Raw genomic sequence first — 23,897 nt, forward strand, 5'->3', positions numbered from 1 at the left:
ATATGCCTCTTTTTTTCTCACCTGAAAAAAATGAGGCTCTTGAACCACATGGACTTTAAAGTAACTTTGAGTTCAGAAAAATTTTATGACCCTGAATAAAGAAAGCACATGTGCTGTGTTTTACCCATGTAGGTTATGTGTCCCTAAATGGCTCTATATAGATGTGCCTTGGAGGGAGGAAGGCTTGATGGCTAGTCTCTCCTCGACCTTCTCATAAAAACAATTTTTATTTTAGCTAGGATAGGAGAAAGACTGGGACCAGAGATTGGCCATTTCACTCTCCTTAAAGAGAGGAGATAATGGGCAAAAATTATATCTATTGCCTACTCACTCCAATATTGTTAGTCTGGAAAATAATTTTTAGACTCAAGCTGAGCTACTAATCATTGTCTTTTAATGAGAAGAGGGTGCCCCGAGCTATATATGCAAGGCTCAACTCCTTTCCCACCAAATGCCAGTTCCATAATGAACACATATAGCAAACAGCAAATAAACTCATTCATCCAAACCAAAAGCAAACAGAAATCAGAGAAGTGTACATATGAGAATATATACCAAGCAGTACACTTAATGAATGAATTCCTCTACTGAAAGCAGAAAATCTTGGCTCAAAAAAAGAGAGAAAAAAAGAGTATTTTTTTCATACAAGAGGATTTCATATAAGAGGAAATTCCCCAAAATCTCTAGTGTAGTAAGCTAAAGACAGGAATATGACTAAGGTGTGACTTCTCGGACTTGGCTTCTTCAGAAATGTTTCCTTTTAGAGATCTCTTCCTGAAGACAGTCTGAAACCATGTCTTCTCTTCCAATTTTGGAATCCAGAAACCCAATATCTCTCTTCTCCCAAGCTCTCCCAAATTCTGCCCCTTCTGAAGGTATGGAACACTGAATAATCAATTTCTAACTAAATCCCCTGCAAACAGGTTTTAAGTACATGTTGTTGTATCTGGGAAGCTTTCTACTGAGAATAAGACCCCTTTGTTTTCAATAGTCTCACTGCTCTATGATTTAAACATTAAATTCAGTAAGCATACTTTGTTAATAGTTATTAATCATTAGAGTAGGGATTTTTTTCTTTTTACTTTTGTTGTATCACCATCCCCAAGTGCATAGAATGCACATGATATGTAGTAGATGCTTAATAAAGACTTTTTGATTGTTTAAATATTACACTATCTAGGAGTTTACACTCCATTGCAGCAATATAACATATAAACAGATAAATTTGTAAATATATGCCCAGTATGTGGTATCAATAATAACTGCTCTGTAAGGAGGAATTCACAGGGAAACACCATGAAATATGAGCTGATATCAGAATAAGGGAGTCATGGCTTCAATCTTCTTCTAACAAATTCTGACTCTATGGCCCTGGGCACACAGAAATCTTAAGTTCTCAGTCCCCCCTCCCCAAGCAACTTTCTAAAACTGAAGGATATAGTTTGTTTGTTTTGTTTTTTGGTCCTCTCTTTCTTTTTATATATTATTTTTTGGGGTTTTTTGGGTTTTTTTGTTTTGAGGCAATTGGATCACAGCTAGAAAGTGTTAAGTGTGTCTAAGACCAGATTTGAATCCAGATCTTCCTGAATTCAGGGCTGGTGCTCTATCCACTGCACCATCTAGCTGCCCCCGTGGTTCTCCCTTTCTTTCTGAGGCTGGAAATCCAGTGGTACCCACTGATGCCATCCCTTTACTGCTTGTCATGGGCGTTTTTACCTACTTTATTCCTAGTTTGCCCCTTTTAAGGCAGTCAGATGACTCACCATACTGGTGTTGGATTAGTGTAGACATTGCATTGTGTTTAGTTCTATTGCAGCTCAGAACTCCAAGACTCAAATGACCCACCAGCCTTAACCTCCCCATCAGCAGGGAATTATACACATGCTCCATCACACTCACTCTAAGACTATTCTGATGTTTTGGTAAAGAAAGTTCTCTTATTTAGAGTTTCTCAGACCAACATAATCACAGGTCAGGACAAAGGAGTAGTTTAGGTTAAGAGGAAAAGATAATTTCCTATTGGTAGTATCAAGAAAGATTTCATAGAAGTGACTTTGGAGCTAGAAGAATTAATGTTTATTGAATGAATGAATGAATGAATGACATCTTTCCTTCTCTTTTCCAATATAAAAATCTTGAATTCTTTGCAAACTATATATTTATGGCATAGTCTCCAATAATCACCTTAGTATGCCTTCTCTGAATATATATCAGCTTGCCAATATCTATCTCTAAATGTCAACCATGGGATTTTACACACTTGTATGCCTTGTTCCTGGGTTATCCTATTACCCTTTGGTGACAGCCCTGAATAGAATTTTCTTGTGTTAATTACTCCACCATTTGCTAAAACCCACAGCTAGATGTCCTTTCAACCCTGATGGGCAAGTTGAGACATTATTCAGCACAGCCTTGAGGACTGAGGTTTCTGGAACTGGTGATGTCTTTTCGGGAAGCAAGATAAGGCATTGGATAGAAGCAAAATTTTAAAACCAGTTTGGAACAGCTCCAATCAAACAAATGGGTCAAACCTCTTAGATGACAGATTTCATAGAATTGTGGATGACAGATTTCATAGAATTGTGGGTTAAGAGCCAGAAGTAATGGATTTGCCTAAGATAATTGTTAAATTTCAGGGTTGCCATTTACACCATAGAAATAAACAAATAACTATGAATTGGGGATTGAGTTATTGTTTGATAACTCTCTAGATTTAAGAAAGTGATAGATTAAAATATTTATAATGCAAAATAAACTTTAAAATGTATCAAGGGCATTTTTATTCTGGAAAGCCAGTTGTTATTTACCAGCACATCCTTGACTTAGAAACTTTAAGTGGTCATGTAGCCTAATATCCTAATTTTACAGGCAAGCAAACTGAAGGCCAGAGGAGTTAAGTGACTTCCCCAAGATCACTTGGGCCTTGGATGTCACAATGTTAGAGCTAGAATATAAACTCAAATACCATGATTAAGTTTAGTACTCTTTCCACTAAGAATTGGTTTGAATTCTGGTTTGAATAGTTTTCCGTCATTTGAGTACTAAACTGAAAGCCCCCTGACTCTGGAAACAAAAAAGTATTATTGCTGATTTCTGGATGCCATTTACTAGTTGTATATCCCTGGTCAAATAATTTTGCTTTTCTAAGTTTTAGTTTACTCATTTGTGAAATGGGGTTGGAGCACATGAAGAAAGAAATAGAGATGGCGGAACTCCCACTATCTATCTCACAAGGTAATGATGGAATAATGGGTTTTCTAAATCCTAAAGTGCTAAATGAAGTATTTTTTTAATTGAGGAACATCTGCTCATTCCTCAGTGCCTTAAAGATTTTTCATTCCCATTTTCCATTTTCCATGTAAGTCCTAGATATTCCCATACAAAGAGAACCCCAGAAAACAGATTGCAATTGCCAGGATCTTAGTGGCCCAGCTTCCTATCAATTCCAACTTGACTGAATCATCTATGGGAGATTTGCCCAAAAGAGTCCCAAGAAATTTTAGGCAAAACAATGCTACTTTTTATTGAAAACATTTGTTTTAGCCCAGCTGCAGACCTGGCTCTGTCTCCTAGTTTTCCAATCTATTCATCACATAAACTGGGCATTGACTGATTGCTGGGAAATGAGACTCCAAAAAATCATTTCAAAGAGACCTGCCACCACATTTTCAAAAGAAAGGGCTCTAAACCATCTCCTAATTATTTATCATGAGCCCACTGCTTTAGGGAAAAAGAATGCTAAAGGCATTATATAACATCCCAGCTTCTAGTATCTTTCCATGGTTGATGACTCCCAAATTCTAATTCCTTTCAACATCCACAACATCCTCCACATCTAACCTCTTCTCTCTCCTTAACACAGCTACCCCACTTCATTCAGGTCTTTATGATATCTCTCACCCAAATTATGGCAATGGCTTCCTAAGTGGTTCCTCTGTCTCAAGTCTCTCCCCAGTCTAATTTATTCCTCACCCAACTTGTAATATTATTTTCTTTACATGCACATTGGAGCTTATTACTTCTCTATATTCTATTTCCTCTAGGATATAATATGGGCTATTCTGTTTAACTTATAAAACCTTTCACTGTCTGACCCCAACTTGCCTTTCCACCTTGCCTTTCCACCTCTATCACATGTTACTCTCTGGGGGCATCTAGATAGTGCAATGGATAGAACACCAGCTCTAGAGACAGGACTTCAAATCCAGCCTCAGAAACTTAATACTTCCTAGCTGTGTGACATTGTGCAAATCACTTAATCCCAATTGTATTGCCAAAACCAACCATATTACTTAACAAAACCCAACTATGTTACTCTCCCTTCTAGACTCTGTGATTCAGTCAAAATGACCTTCTCTCTCTTATTAATGTAACATAAGGAATTCCATTTTTTGTCTCCAATTCTTTGTACCAGCTGTCTCCCATGCCTAAATGCACTCTCTCCTCACTTCATCCTTCTCTTCCTTCATGACACAGTTCAAACATTACTTTCTACATGAAGCTTTTCCTGATCTCTCAGTTGTTCATGCCCTCTCACCCTAATTATTCTGTATTTAATCAACTCATATTTATTTGTATTTATTCTTCACTTGATTTTCCAAATGGGGATGGTTTCATTTTTTTGTTGTAGCACAATCCCTGGCACATAGTAGGTGCTTAGTAAATGATTATTGATTGATTTCCTCATTGCTCTTCAAGCTGCTCCTGTCTTCTCTGAAATTTCCAGTTTTTCAATCCCTCTCTCTTCTTCCAAGTCATTATTGTTCTAACCTTCCTTCCTTTTGCACTCTTGATCCTATCCTTAGCTATCTCAGCCAAGTTATTTTATTTTACTCTAAGTTCTTCTGTCCTCCTCCTGCTCTTCCTGTCAATTCTCAATCCTTAGTGACCATAACCATCCAGTCTCTCTATTTCTAATTCCTAACTGCTGGAGAGATTCATGAAACAGTGATGACTATATTCCCTACACCTATTTTTGACGGGGCAGTCCTCCCTAAGGTATAAGACAGTCTTTTTATTTATATGCCATTTATTCCTTTTCAAGGTGACTTTCCTTAATAATTCAACTTCATTATTACTTAATTTTCTCTCAGAAGAGGATACTTCTACTTGACTGAGAAGACTGAAACCAAGACTCAATCCCAATCTCTACATCACAAAAGGTCCAATGAAATGACTTCCTTTTTCTACATCACAAAAGGTCCAACTGAAATATCTTCCTTTTCTATATCTCAGGGGACTGACATCTTTTTTTTCTCTGAGGCAATTGGGGTTAAGTGACTTGTCACAGATAAGAAGTATTAAGTGTCTGAGGCCAGATTTGAACTCAGATTGATCCTCCTGGACTTTAGGCCCCGCACTCTATCCATTGTACCATCTAGTTGCCCAGGACTGGCTAATCTTAAAGTTAAGATTAAAGTTAAGCCCGCTATTTACACCACTTGGTCCTGTTCTCTCATGTCAAAAATACCCATTACTTAGTAGCTAACCTGCTGGAGAACAGCAGACTCACTCTGTCCCTAGGACTATATTAAAAAAAAAGCTTAAATGAATAAAAAATGTCCATTATCCAGACTATTTATTCCATGCAGTTGGCTAGTCAATCTGTTGAGCTAGTACTTCAGCACATATATTTTAGGTAGGCACTATAGATGGACAATGAGTTAAGCTCTGAACTGAATAGGAAGAAGAGAGTGGGTTGAATTATATTTGGGAAACCACACAGTACTTTTAATGATTTCAAGCTGCTCCCTGGCACAAAAGCCCATATTTTTAACACAATCTCCTTGAGATGCTCTATGGTTATGAATCTTGAAGCACCATAATCTCTGAAGATTAAATGTAGTGAGTGACCTAATGGGCAATGTAGAGATATACTCTTGGGAAGTTAGGTTGTACCATGTTATCAATGATTAAACTACCTTAAAGAATAGACCTTTAATATATAATTGAGAAAGTATATGATTGAGAAATGGGATTGATTGAAAATTTAACAATGAACTATTTGGTCTGGGGATCAAGCCAACATGGGAGCCAACATGGCCAAGTACATTTAGGAAGCTACTTGAACTCTCCCAGTTTCCCTTGAAAACTACCTGAAACCAATCCTCTGAACAGAGTCTGATGGAAGGAAACCCCTCTCCAGCTCAAGATAGATTGAAAAAACTTCAAGAAAGATCAGTCTCACTGGGGTGCCAGGTCAGATAGACTCTTCAAATCAGCAACTAAGACCCTCAGTCCTGGTTAAATAGAGCAGCAAATCAGTGGGGCAGCCCCCAACACCAGCTCAGAAGGCAAACTCTGGGAAATAAAGCTGTTTCCTGGAAAGAGCAGCCAAGCTATCTCCTACAAACACAAGGAGCCCCTGTGCTCAAAGCCAAGGTTCAGAGCTACACAAGAAGCTGGGGACAGTGCCACCTTTGCCCCAGGAGGAGAGTGCCACCATAAAAGTTTAAAAAAGAGAAAATACCAAAAAAAGGAAAGAAAATGAACAAGAAACAGAAAAGAATCTTGACTATAGAAAACTACTATTGGTGACAGGGCAGACTAAAACATAAACTCAGATGAGGATAGAATGTCCACAGAAGAAATTACAAAGAATGAGATAAATTGATCTCAAGCCCAAAGAGGCTTCTTATAAATGCTCATAAAAGACTTCAAAAGGCAGATAAGAGAGGGAGAAGAAAAAAAATGAGAAAAGAAATGAAAAGTATGCATGAGAGAATCAAAAGTTTAGAAAAGGAAGGACAAAAGTTTTCTGAAGAAAACAATTACTTAAACAGTAGAATAAACCAAATGAAAAAAGAGATACAAAAGATAATTGAAGAAAATCACACCTTAAAAACTACAACAAGGAAAATGGAAACTAATGACTTTGTGAGACAGCAAGAACCAGTCAAGCAAACTAAAAAGAATGAAAAAAATGGAAGAAAATGTGAAATACCACATGTGGCAAAAACAGCCAACCTAGAAAACAGATCCAGAAGAGACAATTTAAAAGTTATTGACTTACCTGAAGGCCATCACCAAAAAAAGAGTCTAGATAGCATTCTACAAGAAGTCATTAAGGAAAACTACCCCAATATTCTAGAAACAGAAGGTTTCTAGTACTCATCGATCACCTCTGGAAAGAGATCCCACAAGGAAAATCCCAAGGAACATTATTGCAAAACTCCAAAATTATAATCTCATAGAAAAAGTATTACAAGTACCAGACAAAAACAATTCAAATATCAAGAACCAACAATAGTTAGGAATACCCAAGGTCTGTCAACTTCTACAATAAAGGATCTGAGGGCCTGGAATACATATTCTAGAAGGCAAAGGATGTGGAGTTACAACCAAGAATTAACTACCCAGCTAGACATATCATCTTTCAAAGGAGGAAATGGAGTCTCAATGAAGTAAGAGACTTTCACTCATTTCTATTGGAAAAAAAACAGAACTAGAGGGCAGCTAGATGGCACAATGGATAATAGAGCACCAGTCCTGAAGTCATCAGGACCTGAGTTCAAATCTGGCCTCAGACACTTAACACTTTCTAGCTGTGTGACTCTGGGCAAGTTACTTAACCCCAATTGCCTCAGCAAAGAGAGAGAGAAGAGAGAGAGAGAGAGAGAGAGAGAGAGAACAGAACTAAACAGAAAATTTAATCTACAAACACAGGACTCAAGAGAACCATAAAAAGGTAGACAGGGGAATATATTTGTGTATGTGTGTATGTATATACATATATATATATATATATATATATGTTAAACTATAGGAAAACAATATCTATAACTCTTACAAATTGTATCTGCCATTGGGGCAGACAGAAGGAGGCATCACAGGAATTGAAAGTATGTTTGTGAATGGTACCTGATGTTATGACATCAAAGAAAAATACATTAAGGGGTGGGAAAAGGTCTGTACTGGAAAAAGAGGAAAGGGAAGGTACAATGGGATAACGACTTCACATGAAGAGGTGCAAACAATCTATTACAATTCAGGGAAAGGAGAAGATAATGAACATTGTCTGAAACTTGATCTCATCAGTTTTGGCTTTAAGAGGGAATAATTTAATCATTCAGTTGGGTATAGAAATTTATCTAACTATATAAAGAAGTAGGAGGTGAAAGAGGGGGAAAAGGGGAGTGAAAGGATAGAAGGGAGGGCAGAAATACCAGGGGAAAGGGTAAGAAAAAAGGGAAAGGATTGATAAAAAAAAATAAGGTAGTTGATGGAGTGGGTTTAACAAACCCTACTAAAAGAAGGGGGAGGGGTAATAGGATATAAGGTAGTGAGTGGGGTGGGTGAAAAAAATATATATGACTAAGGACAGGATAGAAAGAGAGCATAAATGTATGTATAGGGGAGAAGATAGGATGGAAGGAAATATAGAACTGCTAATCATAATTGTTAATGTGAATGGGATGAACTCTCCCATAAAATGGAAACAAATAGTAGAGTGGATTAAAAAAAAAAACAGAATCCTATAATATGTTGTTTACAAGAAACATATTTGACACAGATAGATACATACAGATATACAGAGTAAAGGTAAAAGGTAGAACGGAATTCATTATGCTTCAGCTAAAGTTTAAAAAGCGGGGGTAGCAATTCTAATCTCAGATAAAGCAAAAGTAAAAATAGATCTTATTAAAAGAGATAAGGAGGGAAAATACATCTTGATAAAGGGTACCATAAATAATGAAGTAATAACAATACTGAATGTGATGCACCAAGTGGCAGAGCAGGTAAATTCCTAGAGAAGATTTTAAGCCAATTTCAGGAAGAAATAAACAACAAAACTATTCTACTGGGGGACCTCGACCTTCCCCTCTCAGAATCAACAAATCTAACCACAAACAAGAAATAAACTAAGGAACTTAATAGGATCCTTAAAAATCTAGATATGATAGATCTCTGGAAAAAATTGAATATGGAAAGAAAGGAATAGACCTTTTTCTTGGCAGTTCATGACACCTACACAAAAACTGACCATGTATTAGGGCATAAAACTTTCACAATCAAATTTTAAAAGGCAGAAATAGTAAATGCTTCCTTTTCAGACCACAATGCAATTAAAAAAAATTCAATAAAGGGCCAGGGAAAGATAAGACTAAAAAACAATTGGAAATTAAATAATTTAATTCTAAAGAATGAATGGGTCAAACAACAAATCACAGAAAAAATCCATAATTTCAACCAAGAAAATGACAATAATGAGAAAGCATACCAAAACTTATGGACTGCAGCCAAAGCAGTTCTTAGGGGAAATTTTATATCTCTAAATAGCTACATAAATAAAATAGAGAAAGAGTAGATTGATGAATTAGGCATGCAATTAAAAAATCTAGAAAAAGAACAAATTTTAAAACCCCAATTAAATACCAAGTTAGAAATTTTGAAACTCAAAGGAGAGATTAATAAAATAGAAACTAAGAAAACTACAGAACTAATAAATAAAACTAAGGTTGGTTTTATTTTTTAAAAAAAATTAACAAAATAGATAAACATTTGGCTAATTTGATCAGAAAAAGGAAAGGAAAAAAAAACAAATCATCAGCATCAAAAATGAAAGAAGTGAACTTACCACCAATGAAATTAAAGCAATAATTAGGAGTTATTTTGCCCAATTCTATGGCAGCAAGTCTGACAATCTAATAAAAATGGATGAATATTTACAAAAATATTAATTATGCAGGTTAACATAAGAGGAAATAAAATTCTTAAATAGTCTATTGTAGAAAAAGAAATTGAACAAGTCATTAATGAACTCCCTAAGAAAAAATCTCCAGGGCCAGATGGATTCACAAGTGAACTCTACCAAACATTTAAAGAACAATTAATTCCAATTCTATGTAAACTATTTGAAAAAATAGGTAAAGAAAAAGTACTGTCAAATTCCTTCTATGACACAAATATGGTACTGATACCGAAGCCAGGAAGGCCAAAACAGAGAAAGAAAATCACAGATCAATCTCCCTAATGCATACTGATGCAAAAATTTTAAATAAAATGTTAGCAAAGAAATTACAGCAACTTATCAGCAGGGTAATACACTATGACTAAGTGGGATTTATACCAAGAATGCAAGGCTGGTCTAATATCAGAAAAACTTTTACATAATCAACCATATCAATAATAAAACCAACAAAAATCGTATGATAATCTCAATAGATGCAGAAAAAGCTTTTGAGAAAATACAGCACCCATTCCTATTAAGAGCAATAGAGAGCATAGGGACAAAGGGAGCTTTCCTTAAAATTACAAGCACTATCTATCTAAAACTTACAGCAAGAATTATTTGTAATGGAGAGAAGCTGAATGCATTCACAATAAGATCAGGGATGAAACAAGGATGCCTATTATCATCACTATTATTCAACATTGTATTAGAAATGTTGGATTTAGCATTAAGAAAAAGAAATAAAAGGAATTAGAGTAGAAATGAGGAAATAAAACTATCATTTTTTGCAGATGATACGATGATATATTTAGGGAATCCTAAAAAATTATCCAAAAATCTACTGGAAACAATTCACAGCTTTAGCAAAGTTGCAGGATATAAAATAAACTCACATAAATCATCAGCATTTCTATATATTACTGACAAAGCCCATTAGCAAGAGATGGAAAAATTCCATTTAAAATTACTGTAGACAAAATAAAATACTTGGGTATCTACTTGTCAAGACAAACCGAAGAACTATATGAACACAATGACAAAATGCTTTTCACACAAATAAAATCAGATCTATGCAATTGGAAAAATATCAATTGTTCAATTAGGCCAAATTAATATAATAAAAATGACAATTCTGCCTAAATTGATTTACTTGTTTAGTGCCATACCCATCAAACTGCCAGAACATTATTTTATAAAACTAGAAAAAATAATAACAAAATTTTTCTGGAAGAACAAAAGGTTAAGAATATCAAGGGAAATAATGAAAAAGAAATACAAAGGATAATGGCTTAGCAGTACCAAACTTAAAATTATACTATAAAGAAGCAGTAATCAAAACCATTTGGTATTGGCTAAGAAAAAGAGTGGTGCATCAGTGGAACACACAACACAATAATCAAGGCCCAAACCAAACCCCCAAACTCTAACTTCAGGAATAAGAACTTACTATTTGACAAAAATTCCTGGGAAAACTAAAAAGTAATATGTCAAAAACTCAGCGTAGACCTACATCTCACACCCCATATCAAAATTAGGTCAAAATGGATACATGATTTAGACATAAAGGAGATATCATAAACAAATTAGGAGAACAAGGGAATACATTGTCCACAATAACAGCAAGAATGTACGGTGATCAACTATGAAAGGCTTGGTTCTTCTCAGTAGGGCAGTGATCCAAAGCAATCCCAAGACATTGGACAGAAAATTCCATCTGCATCCAGAAAAAAAATTAAGGAGAGTGGATGTAAATCAACACATGCTATGTTCATTTTTTTCTGTTATTTTTATCTCTTCCATGGTTTTTCCTTTTTGCTCTGATTTTTCTCTTTCAACATGATTCATAAAGCAATGTGTATTAAAAATAAAAAAAAACTTGCTACAATAAAAAAAGAGAAATGAGGTGAAATAGTCATGTGTCAATAGAAGGAGTAGGACAACAGAATTCTTCTTAATGCAATCTCTATATATTTTGTATACAAACATCATATATGATGTTATAGTACTTTGAAAATTTTAAGGCACTATATAAATATTATAATTATAATTATTATTATTATATGTACTATCTGCTTTGTGTTTTGGGGCACTATATAAATATTATAATTATAATAATAATTATTATTATATGTACTATCTGCTTTGTGTTTTTGCTATATACAGGTATATAGAGCACCTGCATAACTCTGATTTCCAACTAAGTCTCAGGCCTTTTATTTGTTGTTGCTTATACTTAACTCAGAACTACTGGAGAGAATGCTGACATTGTGGCAGAGACAGGGACAGCAAAGATTTCCAGCTTCATGGTAATAGCACCTCATTGGGAGACATTACTAGAAGACAAATCTATAACTCCAGGATCCTATATGTTTCTTATTGGCCAAAATGTTGCACTAGCATCCACTAAATGGAAAAAGACTCAAAAGAAAGTCTTCATAATGTGGGTCTTCATTCTGAAGAATGTCTACAGAATATTGGGCAAATTTTCTTTTTAGTATTTGGTACACTAGAAAAAAATACTGAGTTTGGCATTGAATAACCTGGTTTGGGGGAAATTGTTTAAATTGTCTGGTCCTTCATCTCTCAATGAAGAGATCAAGTCAGCTGACTTCTAAGGTACCTTTCTAGGTCTAAGTCTATGATTTTATGATCCTATGAAATAACACAGATAAATATCACACAGGTTAAGAAGACATGGAGAGGTTATGATCTAGAACAATGAAGGGAACAATCATATCAAAGAGATAACAAATCCATTGAAGCATTTATTAACCCTTACCTCGATTAATCTAGGAATGATTTCGGGTTCTTGAAAGAATCACCAGCAAAGAACAAACCCTACTAAGAACCATCTTGTGAAGTCTAGGGAGATTCATAGTCAGCTTAGATTTTTCAGACAAGGAAGCACATGAAGGTCATATAAAAATCATAATCTGTGTGAGTAGAGAGCCTACACGAGTAATATATCATAGATCCTTGGATTATTGCTGTTGTTCAATCTCATTCCCTGAATACTTTTTTTAAGGAGAGGAGAGTGACTCTTCTTCTTCTGATGAAAAAGTATAATCCTGAGAGATAGAGAATATATCCAATATCTTTGGCAAGTTGCATTTTTAGTCTCACAGCTTTCATCTGGAAAATGCTGTGATCTCCTATAACAAATAGTTCTGGAGTATCTGTACGTTCAGGGATAAGAGACACAGTTGGTGGAATACAAAGTAATGCAAAAATCCTTTCTCTTTGGCTTTGAATTGCATAATCCATTATCCACATCCTTTGAATACCACAGGCACACATATTCACACAGTCATAGACTGACCATTTCTATGCCTTTTCGTTATTCCTTCTTAACCTGACCTCATGTCCATTGCCTGAAATCCAATTCATTTCCAGAACAATCCAATCATGAAAGATTGAGTGTCAGCTCTATCACACTGAATCAGGAAACACTTTTCTTAAAATCATGGAATGTCAGGAGACTGGAACTTGTAGAACCCAACCTATTCTTGAATCAGAATCACTTGTACAAAATTCCCACCAGGTTGTTATTCCAGGCTTTGAATTACCTGTAGTAATGAAGCAGCCCATTCCAGTTTTAGAATAGTGAAGTAAAAAGGCAAAACTCATCGACGTGAACTTTGGACCAGGAGCCAACACTTACTTTGTAACCTTCCACAGGCCACTTTTCCCTTATTCTAAACCCTCAGTCTCTTCATCTCTAAAATGATTTCTAAATTTTCTTACCATTCTAACATGCTATGATTTAACTCACTCCAAGTCACTGAAACTTCTTCACATTTGTACTAAGCAAAGATGATTTTACCTCATGAATCCCAAAATGAGCATAGGAATCAAAGTAGTAATCCCTTGAGGTCATCTCTTCTGGATTCAGCAGTTTAGACATCTTTCCTCGGCCAGGGCAACTGGGTTGGGTAGATACATGGTGGACACACTGTGCGGGCTTGGGTACCACAACAGGCTGAGGAGGTTGGGAGGGTGCACTGCTGACCTGGAAGCAAAGGGCCTGGTGTTAAACAGAAGCAAAAGATGAGGTTGAAGGAAAAAAGTTCCAATCCTCAAGCTCTTCTCCTCCCCTTTGTCTCTCAATCCCTTTCCCTGAATCCTTTTCCTAGTCTTTGTTCTGTATCCCCAGTCATTTTTTCCAAAAGCACATAAGGGTTATTCTCAATAGAAGGAGCATTTTTAAAAGCCTGCAAAACCCCTCCTCCTCCCAAAACCTTGATCATTTAAATTGTCTCTGCATTCTCATTCAAGTTACTGTAATTCTGCTTTTCCCAAGAACCATGATTGGACTGATAGATTACTACCTAATTACCTATAACTATTTTCTTCTTTCTCCTTCTCAAAATGTACTCTAACCATTCATCTTCATCCCTACAAAGTAATTCTAGCTACACTAGAGATGACATAAATAGTTCAGTATTTACCTACTAATTCATGTAATGTTTTCACTCAATTCAACAATTCAACAATTCAACTTTTATTGCTCACTATTTGCCAGGGACTGTGCTAGATATTGGGAACAGAAATGAAAAATAAGACCAGGTATACTTTCAAGGAACTTATAGTCTATTAGAAAGCATACAATATTCCTACAACTTTAATACAAAATAGAAAATGACAGGAACAAAGGAAAGAAGGAAAGATGCAGACAAAATAAACCAAGAAAATCTGTTTTGGCTTGAGAGTCCTTAGAGGTCAGAAGTCCTGTTGGTGTAATTACCTTTGTACATGTAGCATATTTGTGTATTCAATATCACGCTGTACAAACAGAAGCTTAATGAAGGTTTTTAGGCAATAATGCTGATGAAAGTGAAGATGTTGGTGATAGTGATGCTGATGGTAATGATCATAATGGTTATGGGGATGGGAATGGAGATATGGTGATGATGAAGGGGTGATGACAGTGAATGAGTGATGGTGATATAGTAAAGATGGTGATCATGAGAGTGGAATCAGTATTGGTTATAAGGATATGGTAAGACTGATAGTGATTGGACTATGCTAATGTACTAAGTGATGGTAATCATGAGCATTTTTTAGGGGAATGGCTTTGTGGTGAGAATAAGATTCCACTCTTTCTTATTTTTTATCTTACCAATTCTTTGTTAAAATTCAGAGGCAAGAAAAGGGCTAGATAAATGAAATTTTACTTGTCCCTTTGAAGGCCAAATAAATGAGATAAAATCTCCATGCAGTGATTATTCTAGGTAACATCAGAGCATTATTCCATTATGCACATTTTATTTACAGTTTTATACACTTGAATAGGACTGCTTTTTAAATGAGTCTTTTTTCAACCAAAGCAACATTTGACCTAAGTAATACAAAATATTAAAATAGAGCATAAACATGTTTAACATATATAGGATTACTTGCCCTGTTGGGGAGGGGTGGGGGGAAAGGGAGGGAGAAAAAATTTGGAACACATTTGTTGCAAGGATGAATATTGAAAATTATCTATGCATATATTTTGAAAATAAAAAACTTTAACAAGAAAAAAAAACAAAATGTAACATAAGATGCAAAACAGGCATAATATATTTAGTTTGAAATGTAATTATGTTCTATTCTTAACAATTATTTTTAGAAAATCACACATGGATCACCAATTTGATGAAAATGAAGAAATTTGTTTACCCCCCCCAAAAAAAAAAACAAAATTACAAAAGAAGGTGCAAAATTAATGCTTTTTCCACTTTTATGTTATATTCTCAGATCCTTCATCCATGTTACATGAGCAAAAAATAAAACAAAAAACAAAATGAAATCAAAATCACTATTATCAAGTAGAGAAACAAATAAATCTAGCAGCCATCAGCACAGTTTGGTTCATAGTGCTCCTGGATACTTTGTCCAGTGGCTGCCACTATGCTACTTTGGACATGTCTTCCAAGAATAGGGTTCAGAAAATGAAGAATCAAGAAAGTAAAAGTACAGAAGGTAAAAGTCAGAACCTAAGAAAGAGGGTCTAGGCCACTATTCTTAAAAGATTCTCACAGCCCCACATTTCTAAATTTGACTTCCTTCTTTGCAAAGTGAGCATTTGAGTAGTATAGTATAAAAACACTAGTTTTAGAGTCTGAAAACATAGATTCAAATTCTCACCCTGATAATTCTTAGCTTTATGACTCCAGAAAGTCACATAACTGTGTGGTTCAGTTTCTCATCTGCAAAGTGGAGATGATATTATTTGACTTGGCAAGCAACTGAAATAACATTGGATTAAAAATGCAGAAGTGTGACTATCACTGAATCATATAACCTCTCAGGGACCCATGCAACCTCCTTAAACTGTAAGTTACTAAAGAGGTGTCCATCTGCTTTGGTGGAGGGGTTTTCCATACTATGATAATCATCAGAGAGAAAAAATATTCATTTTAATATAAGACATATGTATAGTTTTTCCCCTCTTTTAGACCTCCTTCAAGATTCCTTAAAAGAAGCTAGTTTCAAAAAAAAAAAAAAAAAAAAAAAAAAAAAGCTAGTTTCACAGTAATTGAAATATTACACACAATAAAATTCAGGTAAATTGGTTCATGTAATCTAAATGGATAATATGATCAGAGGAATACAGTTTTTAATTTAACGACAGAGGTGGTGTAGTTCAATGTCAGTCTTAGACTTGAGTTCATTTACAGGTTAGGTCCTCTACAAATTATTGAAACTTCAATCTTGGCAAAGAAGGAGAGAATTCTAGGTTTCTACAAGCTGAACACTCCTGATGGCCAGGAGGCAGAATGGTACCATGGGGCTGGTAGCTCAAGTGAAACATTTCCTGGTGTTCCACTCAAGTATTATAACTCCTTGCTGAATAAATAAAATAGTGACCTAAAAAAAGACTTATGAAAGCGTCATAGAACTATAAGTTGTCAAGTGGGGGCTGGTCTGGAATTATTTGTTTATTTTTGGTTTTGAACATCTAAATTCCCAGTCACAGTATCATGGATATCACATGCAGGGATGTAATTTCTGTGAATTTAAAAATGTTTTCCCAACAGCTTTTGAGTTGATGGATATTTTCTTTCTAAATGAATTTTATTTTATGTTTTTATTCTTGAAATCAACAATTTTTTATTAAGGACCTCCTATATGCCAAGAATTTTAAGATTTCTAGTGATATAAATATATAAAATAAAGTAAAACAATCCTTACAAGGATCTTGCATACTAATGAGAAAAACAAGTACATGTAAGAATATATATATATATATATATATATATATATAATATCATATGTACAAAGTGAATAAATACAAATATGTTTAAGGTAATTAAATATAATATAGGAAGGAAAGAAGTTGGGGGGCAGAGGGAATGTGTTAATCAAGTACTCATACAAAAAATAGGCTTGAATTGGGTTTTAAAGGAAGAAAGGCCTTTCTGAGGCAGATAAGGAGGAGCACCATTCTAGGAATATTGGTGACCAATGCAAAGATAGAAAAAAGAAAATGGAGTGAGGAACAAAGAAAAGTCAAGTTTAGTTTCATTTCAGAGTATGGGAAATATAATGGAAAGATAGGTTCCAGACAAGTTGAGGAAGGCTTTAAAAGCTAAAAATAATTCATATTTTATCCTAGAGGCAATAGAAAGCCACTAGAGTATGATTTTGGAACATTTTCTTATTTCTTCACTGAAATTGTTTCTTTATGATCTAGATTATGATATTTTTTAATTTCATTTTCCCACATGGGATTTTTCTCTTTTATAATTGACCCACTGCATTCTCAGGATCTCAAAGACATTGTGCTTTTGAATATTATTGATTATGAATGCTTTATGCCTATTGCCTAGAGTATAATTGCACTGCTGGCCATCAGCACTACTTGGAATTATGCTTTATTTGCTTATTTGCATGTAACAATGAATTCATTCTTATTGCTTGTCTTTTTGTATGATAATTTTGGTACACTCTGTTAAGTTATTGTCATTCAAACTTAAGATACACATTTCACCACTTAGTTCTTTGCTTTTGCATTAAGGATTTACTGTGCATTTTAGTGAAATTTAAACAAAATGGAGACCAAGTTTTTGGAAAAGTGATATAAAGCAATGGATGTAGAACCACACAAGTCTTTTATTCCTGAGAATAAATTCTGAGTATAAGGATATTATAAAAACACCCTAGAAGAGATTAGTACAGATGTGCAGAGGTGAATAATCAGTTCTGAGAAATCTTCCCATTTCTTTTTGTGTGAATTACCAGATAGATGATCAATCAAAAATTTCTGATAACTATGACAGAGAAGATAGTACCTAAACATTGATCACTTGATCTGAAGAGATGCAGTGATTTTAAGAGTTGTGATTATTTTTTAAATAGGCAGAAAAGATCTGCCTATGGACAAGCTGAAAAGCATGATTAAATTGGCGAAAGAAGCTTCTCTCACAGATTAAAATGAACTATTTCAGAGGGAAATGAAGTTTCAAGTTTTTCTCAAGAAAAGACCCATGCTCTCCAGGGAGGAAATGCCAGTAAAAGTTATGCACCAAATTACTTCATGAGTGGCAAGCTCCTGAGTCAGGCAAAATGGGTTGCCTTCTAGAAAGCATTAAAGGGCTTCCTTTTATGTTTCAGCATAGCCTAAAGACCACAATTCTGGCATCATTTGGCAGCAATGACTGTAAAGATTAGAAAGACATTTTGGCAGTGGTCAGAGATCACAGCAGCATAGCCCAGGATCAGACATCTATATCAGGAAGAAAATTGACAGGTCATCCAGTCTAAAATGCTTCATTTTACAGATTAAGAAACTGAAAATGAGGCAAAAGATTTAAGTGACTTGCCTAAAATTACATGGATGTAAGTGACAAAGCCAGAATTTTAACTTTATAAGAAATGGATAGAACATGTCAAGTGGTAAAAATCAGGAAAAATCTAACTTCAACTAGCCTTAGATTCACAACCTAGGAGCTATATCTTGGATTCTTCATTACTTCTTAACCCATATAGTCAATTTATTGTGAGGGCCTATCGATTTTACCTCTATAACATCTCTCATATGCCCCCTTTTTTCCTTATGATACTGCCAGCACTCTGGGGCAAGCCCTCATCAGCTTTGGATTATGTGGATTTGGATTTACATTTGGATTATTACAATAACTTGCAAGTCAGTTTACCCACCTCAGGTGTTTCCCCACTCCAATCCATATTCCATTCAGCAACTAAAGTGATTTTCCTAAAGCACAAATCTGATGTCACCACCCCTCCACTCAATAAACTCTAGTGGTTCTTTATTGCCTCCATGATCAAATACAAAATGCTCTATTTGGATCCATAGTTCTTTAGAACGTAGATGCCTCCTATCTTTCAAGTTTTCTTATACCTTATTCCCTGACATGTATTTTTTGCAGGGTTACCAGCCTCCTGACTATTCCACAAATGATATTTCTCTATCTACCATTCCTGGAATTTTCTCCTATCTCCACTAAAACCACTGACTTCCCTGGATTCCTTTAAGATCCCATCTAAAATCCAACCTTCTCTATGAAGCCTTCCCTATATCCTCTTAATTCTAGTGCCTTCCCTCTATTAATTATTCCCTATTTATCCTGTATCTCTTGCTTTTTTTTCATACTATCTCCCTATTAGACTGCAAGTTCCTTGAGGACAAGGATTGTTTTTTGCATTATTTTTTGTATTTCCAGCACTTAGCAAAATACATTATTGCTTATTGATTGAATCATATTAGAATACCTTCTAACATATGGCATACAGAATCAAGAAAAGGAACTGCCACTTTCTACTGCAAGGAAAGGTGACCAAAACATGAAGTCAAGAACGTACAAAAATTCTGTTGAAAAAATACAATCCTGAGTAAAATTATCACCTTTGGGGAAGATAAACAATTCAAAAACCAGAACTCATAACAGCCTGATTCAAGAACATTACTTAGCATGAGCACTTAGGCCTATTAATTTATTTTAAGTATTGGAACAAAATGAGAAGCCCATAGATCATTCAACAGTTGACAAAAATAAATTTACATCACTAGAACATAAAAAGGATATTCAATAAGAATAGTGCAGCTTTTAACTTTAGACCTCACTTCCATGTGGAAAAATAGAAAAAAAAATCTGGTCAATTTAGCCAGAATAGTGAGTTTTTTGCATTGTTATGATCTCTTCCAAGTATGCAAGTCCTTGAATTAATGTAAATAGTCCCTTTTGGGCCCTTAAGTGACCAGAAAGCCATGTCTAGATGGTCAGAGGTCACCAGGAAATTATGACAGGGGAACATGTTTGAACTTTAGTCCCTTTTTATCATTTTTCAAAGACCAAAAATAGCATAATTCATGAATAAGCAATTAGGTGGCACTGTGAATAGAGTGCCATACTTGGAGCCAAGAAGACTCATCTTCCTGAGTCCAAAGTTGGCCTCAGACACTTACTAGCTGTGTGACCCTGGGCAAGTTACTTAACCCTGCTTGTCTCAGTTTCCTCATCTGTAAAATGGAGAAAGAAACGGTAAATTACTCTAGTGTCTTTGCCAAGAAACTTCCAAATGGGTTCATTAAGAGTTGAATACAACTGAACAATGACAACAACATCATGTGTGCAACGAGAAAGAGCATATTGCTAGTGATTCTATCATACTACCAGCAGATTACCCAAAGAAATAAACTTTCTTTGCTACAATTATAGTCTATTGCCCCTCCATATGTTGAATACTCTTGAGAAATGAATGCTGATCTTCTTTTTGGCAAGAATGCCTAGACCGTCTTTTAAAAATAAATGAGTCCAGATATGATAGTGCTCCATTTAAATTGGGACTTTAAGGTTGGGGGCATTAGCTCATCACAATGAATTTGCCAGAAGCCTCTTTCTTGGACACTCTTCTCTTTCTATAATCTCTTTAGCGGTGACCTCATCAGTTTCTAGGGATTGGATAATCATCTCCACAAAACTGACTCTAAGATATATGTATGTCCTGCCTTGATGTTCTCTCTCCAAGCTCCAGTTCTGTATCACCAACTGTCTATAGAACATTTCAAAATGGATATTCTATAGACATCTTTGGGAAGAGCAATATCTATTAATGTCCTTGAATTTTAATCCCTATTTTCCCCAAAAGGTAGTGAAATCATCCTTGAGCTTTAGCTAATCCATGGGACTAATGTAATGCCAGAGAAATTGAGGCAAGATCAAGATTAGAGAGTATTTAATAACTTATTTAAAAGGGAGAGATTTACTGGGACCAAATGGATCCATGGTTTGCTCCCAGGGCTGAATGAGACTATAGTCTCCAAGAATGCAGCAAACAATGTGAGTTCTCAATGACCTATATAACCACATGGTTCAGACTCAGGGAGTAGACTGAGGCAGGGGCAGAGTCAGGGTGCTGAGAGCAGGAACAGGACTCTAACAGGGTAGGGTGAGCCACCGGAGATGGGATGACCTAATAGGAGGAGGAATGCATCAGGCATTCTGATATTCTAAAACATAAGATCTTTTATTCTTATCAAATATTCTGATAAAGAGGGAGGGGTGGTTTCTGCAGGACTGAACAGACAATTATAAACTGAAGCAGAACACTTAGGGAAACTGAAGCAGGACTGGCTCAGGATTATTAGGGAAACTGAGTCAGGACAATAAAAGAGAACTGTGGCATAACAGTTTAACAACTGTACTTCTCTTATCTTAAAATGAGATTTGGAGTCTTTTTAGGATTGACATACTCTTGATCACATACCCATCATCATGGCAAATGTGGATTCAAAGGAGTTGTGCCTAGTTAAATCAATGATGTATCATTGCTGAATTCTTTTCCATTGCCATTTTAAATAAACTTTCTTTTGTTTGTTAGGTAGTTTATGAGTGCCTTGAAGATCATTCAATAGTTAACAAAAAGAAATTTACATCACTATACCACAGAAAGGATGTTCAATATGAATAGTGGAGCTCTTAACCTCAGTATGCATAAAAATCGTCCTTACTTCCACTTAGAAAAATAGAAAAAAAAAATCTGGTCAACCCGAATAGGGTATAATGATTCTTACATTCTATGACTTCTTCCAAGTATGAGATATATTTTAATATATGCAAAACAGAAATAAGGCTATATTTCAATATATCCAAGACAGAATTTCTTATCTTTCCTCTAAATAAAACTTTCTTCTGAACTTCTTTTTGCTAAGTGCTTCATAATTTGTGTCTCATTTGATCCTCACAACAACTGTGGGAAGTAGATGTTATCATCATTTTATAGATAAGAAGACTGAGGTAATAGAGATTAAGTGTCTTCTCCAGGGTCATACAACTGATAGTTGTCTAAAGTCAAATTTGAAGTCAAGAATTCCGGCTCCATCCCCAGAATTCTGAACACTTACCTATCCCCATAACATGTCTCTCATCATTCCCCTTCCCTCTACTCACACTGTAACCACCTTACTTCAGACCCTCATCACCTGTAGAGGGGATGATTTCAATGACTTAAATGGTCTCTATGCCTCAAGTACTTTCTTTCTACAATTCATTCTCTTCAGAGATGTCATTTCCCGGCTAAATAAATACTAATGGCTCCATATTGCTTCTAGAATCTCATACAAATTTCTCCCCATTATATCAAGAATTCAAGGCACTCTGGACTGCCTGCTATGTAACCAATGGCTTTCCACAGTGGGTTTGTGGAGTGGATACTATCAGATCCTTAGGATAACAGAAGACAAAGATGTCAGTCTTCATCAATCTACATGGATTTTACCAGTTTGAGTATTCCCAACCTAATGCATCTTGGTTCCTGACTCTTTTCAATAACTTACATAGAGATAAATTATATGGGGATAGCTACATGATGCTGTGGATAGAGGACCACCCAAGGAGTCAGGAAGAGCTGACTTTAAATCTGACCTCAGACACTTAATACTGTGTGACCCTGGGCAAGTCATTTAATCCCAATTGTCTCACCAAAAAAGAAAAAAAAAGAAATAGAGAAATGAAGTACATGGAAGTGTTAGTGTATATAGATAAATTTTCTTTGGGAAAACTGACCAAAATTTTGTATAGACTAGAAAATGCTGCTTTAAAAGTGTTACTTCACAAATGCTAGCTTTATGGAAATTGTGACAAGTATTTACATCTTATAGTATCTCATCAAGCAGTGAGCACAAAACCAGGAGAAAAAATAGAGATATTCCCTAACATTTAAAGAACCTTCAAAACCTACACACTTCTAGAATTTTTTGGTTATGATCACAAATTGGTAAAGAACCAGACAACCTTTACCATGTTATTGAATGATCTCACTGAGTAAATGATTGAGAAGAATTTGAACAGAAGGGGAAAAAATCAATTTGTCCTAAACCTTCTGAAACTACAAATTGTGAATGAGCCTTCAAAGCCAAGATCAACTGACTTTCACAGGCCCTATGCTGGGCTATATAGAGCTAAGCAAATCTTTTGCTTTGCATTTGGATGCTAGCCTGGAAGGTTTAGGAACAGTTTTGTTTCAAGAAAGCAATGGTCATCTGAAACCATTTTGCTGCATTTGCCAGCAGGAGACTTATTAAAACAGTAAGATTCAATCTTCTCTTACAAAAACTAGAGTTTTTGGCTTTGAAGTAGGCTCTTACTGAGATAGGGCTGCCATTCCATATGTATTGAGATAATTTTCAGATGTTTACAAGACAACAATCCACTGACCTATATTTTGACTAATTCCAAAATGATTGCTGATTACCAGAAATAGGTAGTAATAAAATTCAGCTATGATTTTAAGATAAATTATTGTTCAGGAAGATCCAATGTGGAAATAATTATCTGTATTATCTAGGAATTTTAACTGCAGTCAAATAAGAGCATAATTGAAAGTTTGGTTCTTCCACCAATCTGCCAATAGTATACGTAAACTTCAAGTCACCAAACATACCCTCTTTTCCTCCGTTATCCTTGTATGGTTGTTATGAAGATCAAAATGATCAGAGTGAAATATTTTGAAAAATGGTACAAGTAAAGAAGTATCTGAGGGGCTCAAGTTTCATCTCCCCTCCATACTATTGAAGCAATCATTCACATTGGAGTTGTGAAAAGGATTTGGAGTTGTTCAGTGGATTGCTATACTGGACTACATACGTTGCCTAGAATGGGGAATATTGGAATCCAGAGGCAGCTCCTTTTTAGTCTAGCTCTTCCACTCTAGGAGCCTCTAAGATACAGAGATACTATTAGAGACTACCAACAAGTATTGGCTGGTTTTCCTTGCCTGG

The 23,897-nt window shown here is 35.3% G+C and overlaps 1 protein-coding gene across 6 annotated transcripts in view; it reads right to left on the minus strand.

The window, feature by feature from the left end:
* PRMT8 (protein arginine methyltransferase 8) overlaps positions 1-23,897 on the minus strand; it is a 164,612-nt gene that overhangs the window by 97,246 nt on the left and 43,469 nt on the right. For 4 of the 6 annotated variants that reach the window (XM_003771306.4, XM_031939222.1, XM_031939220.1 and 1 more), the window contains one exon: positions 13,497-13,682. In XM_003771306.4, the coding sequence (XP_003771354.1) occupies positions 13,497-13,682 (186 nt within the window). Of the gene's footprint in view, positions 1-13,496; positions 13,698-14,417; positions 14,436-23,897 lie in introns of those variants that run through there. The other 2 variants (XM_031939223.1, XM_031939219.1) reach the window with 2 other exon arrangements.

This window comes from Sarcophilus harrisii, chromosome 5 (genome assembly GCF_902635505.1).
Source record: "Sarcophilus harrisii chromosome 5, mSarHar1.11, whole genome shotgun sequence".
NCBI classification, from domain to species: Eukaryota; Metazoa; Chordata; class Mammalia; order Dasyuromorphia; family Dasyuridae; genus Sarcophilus; species Sarcophilus harrisii.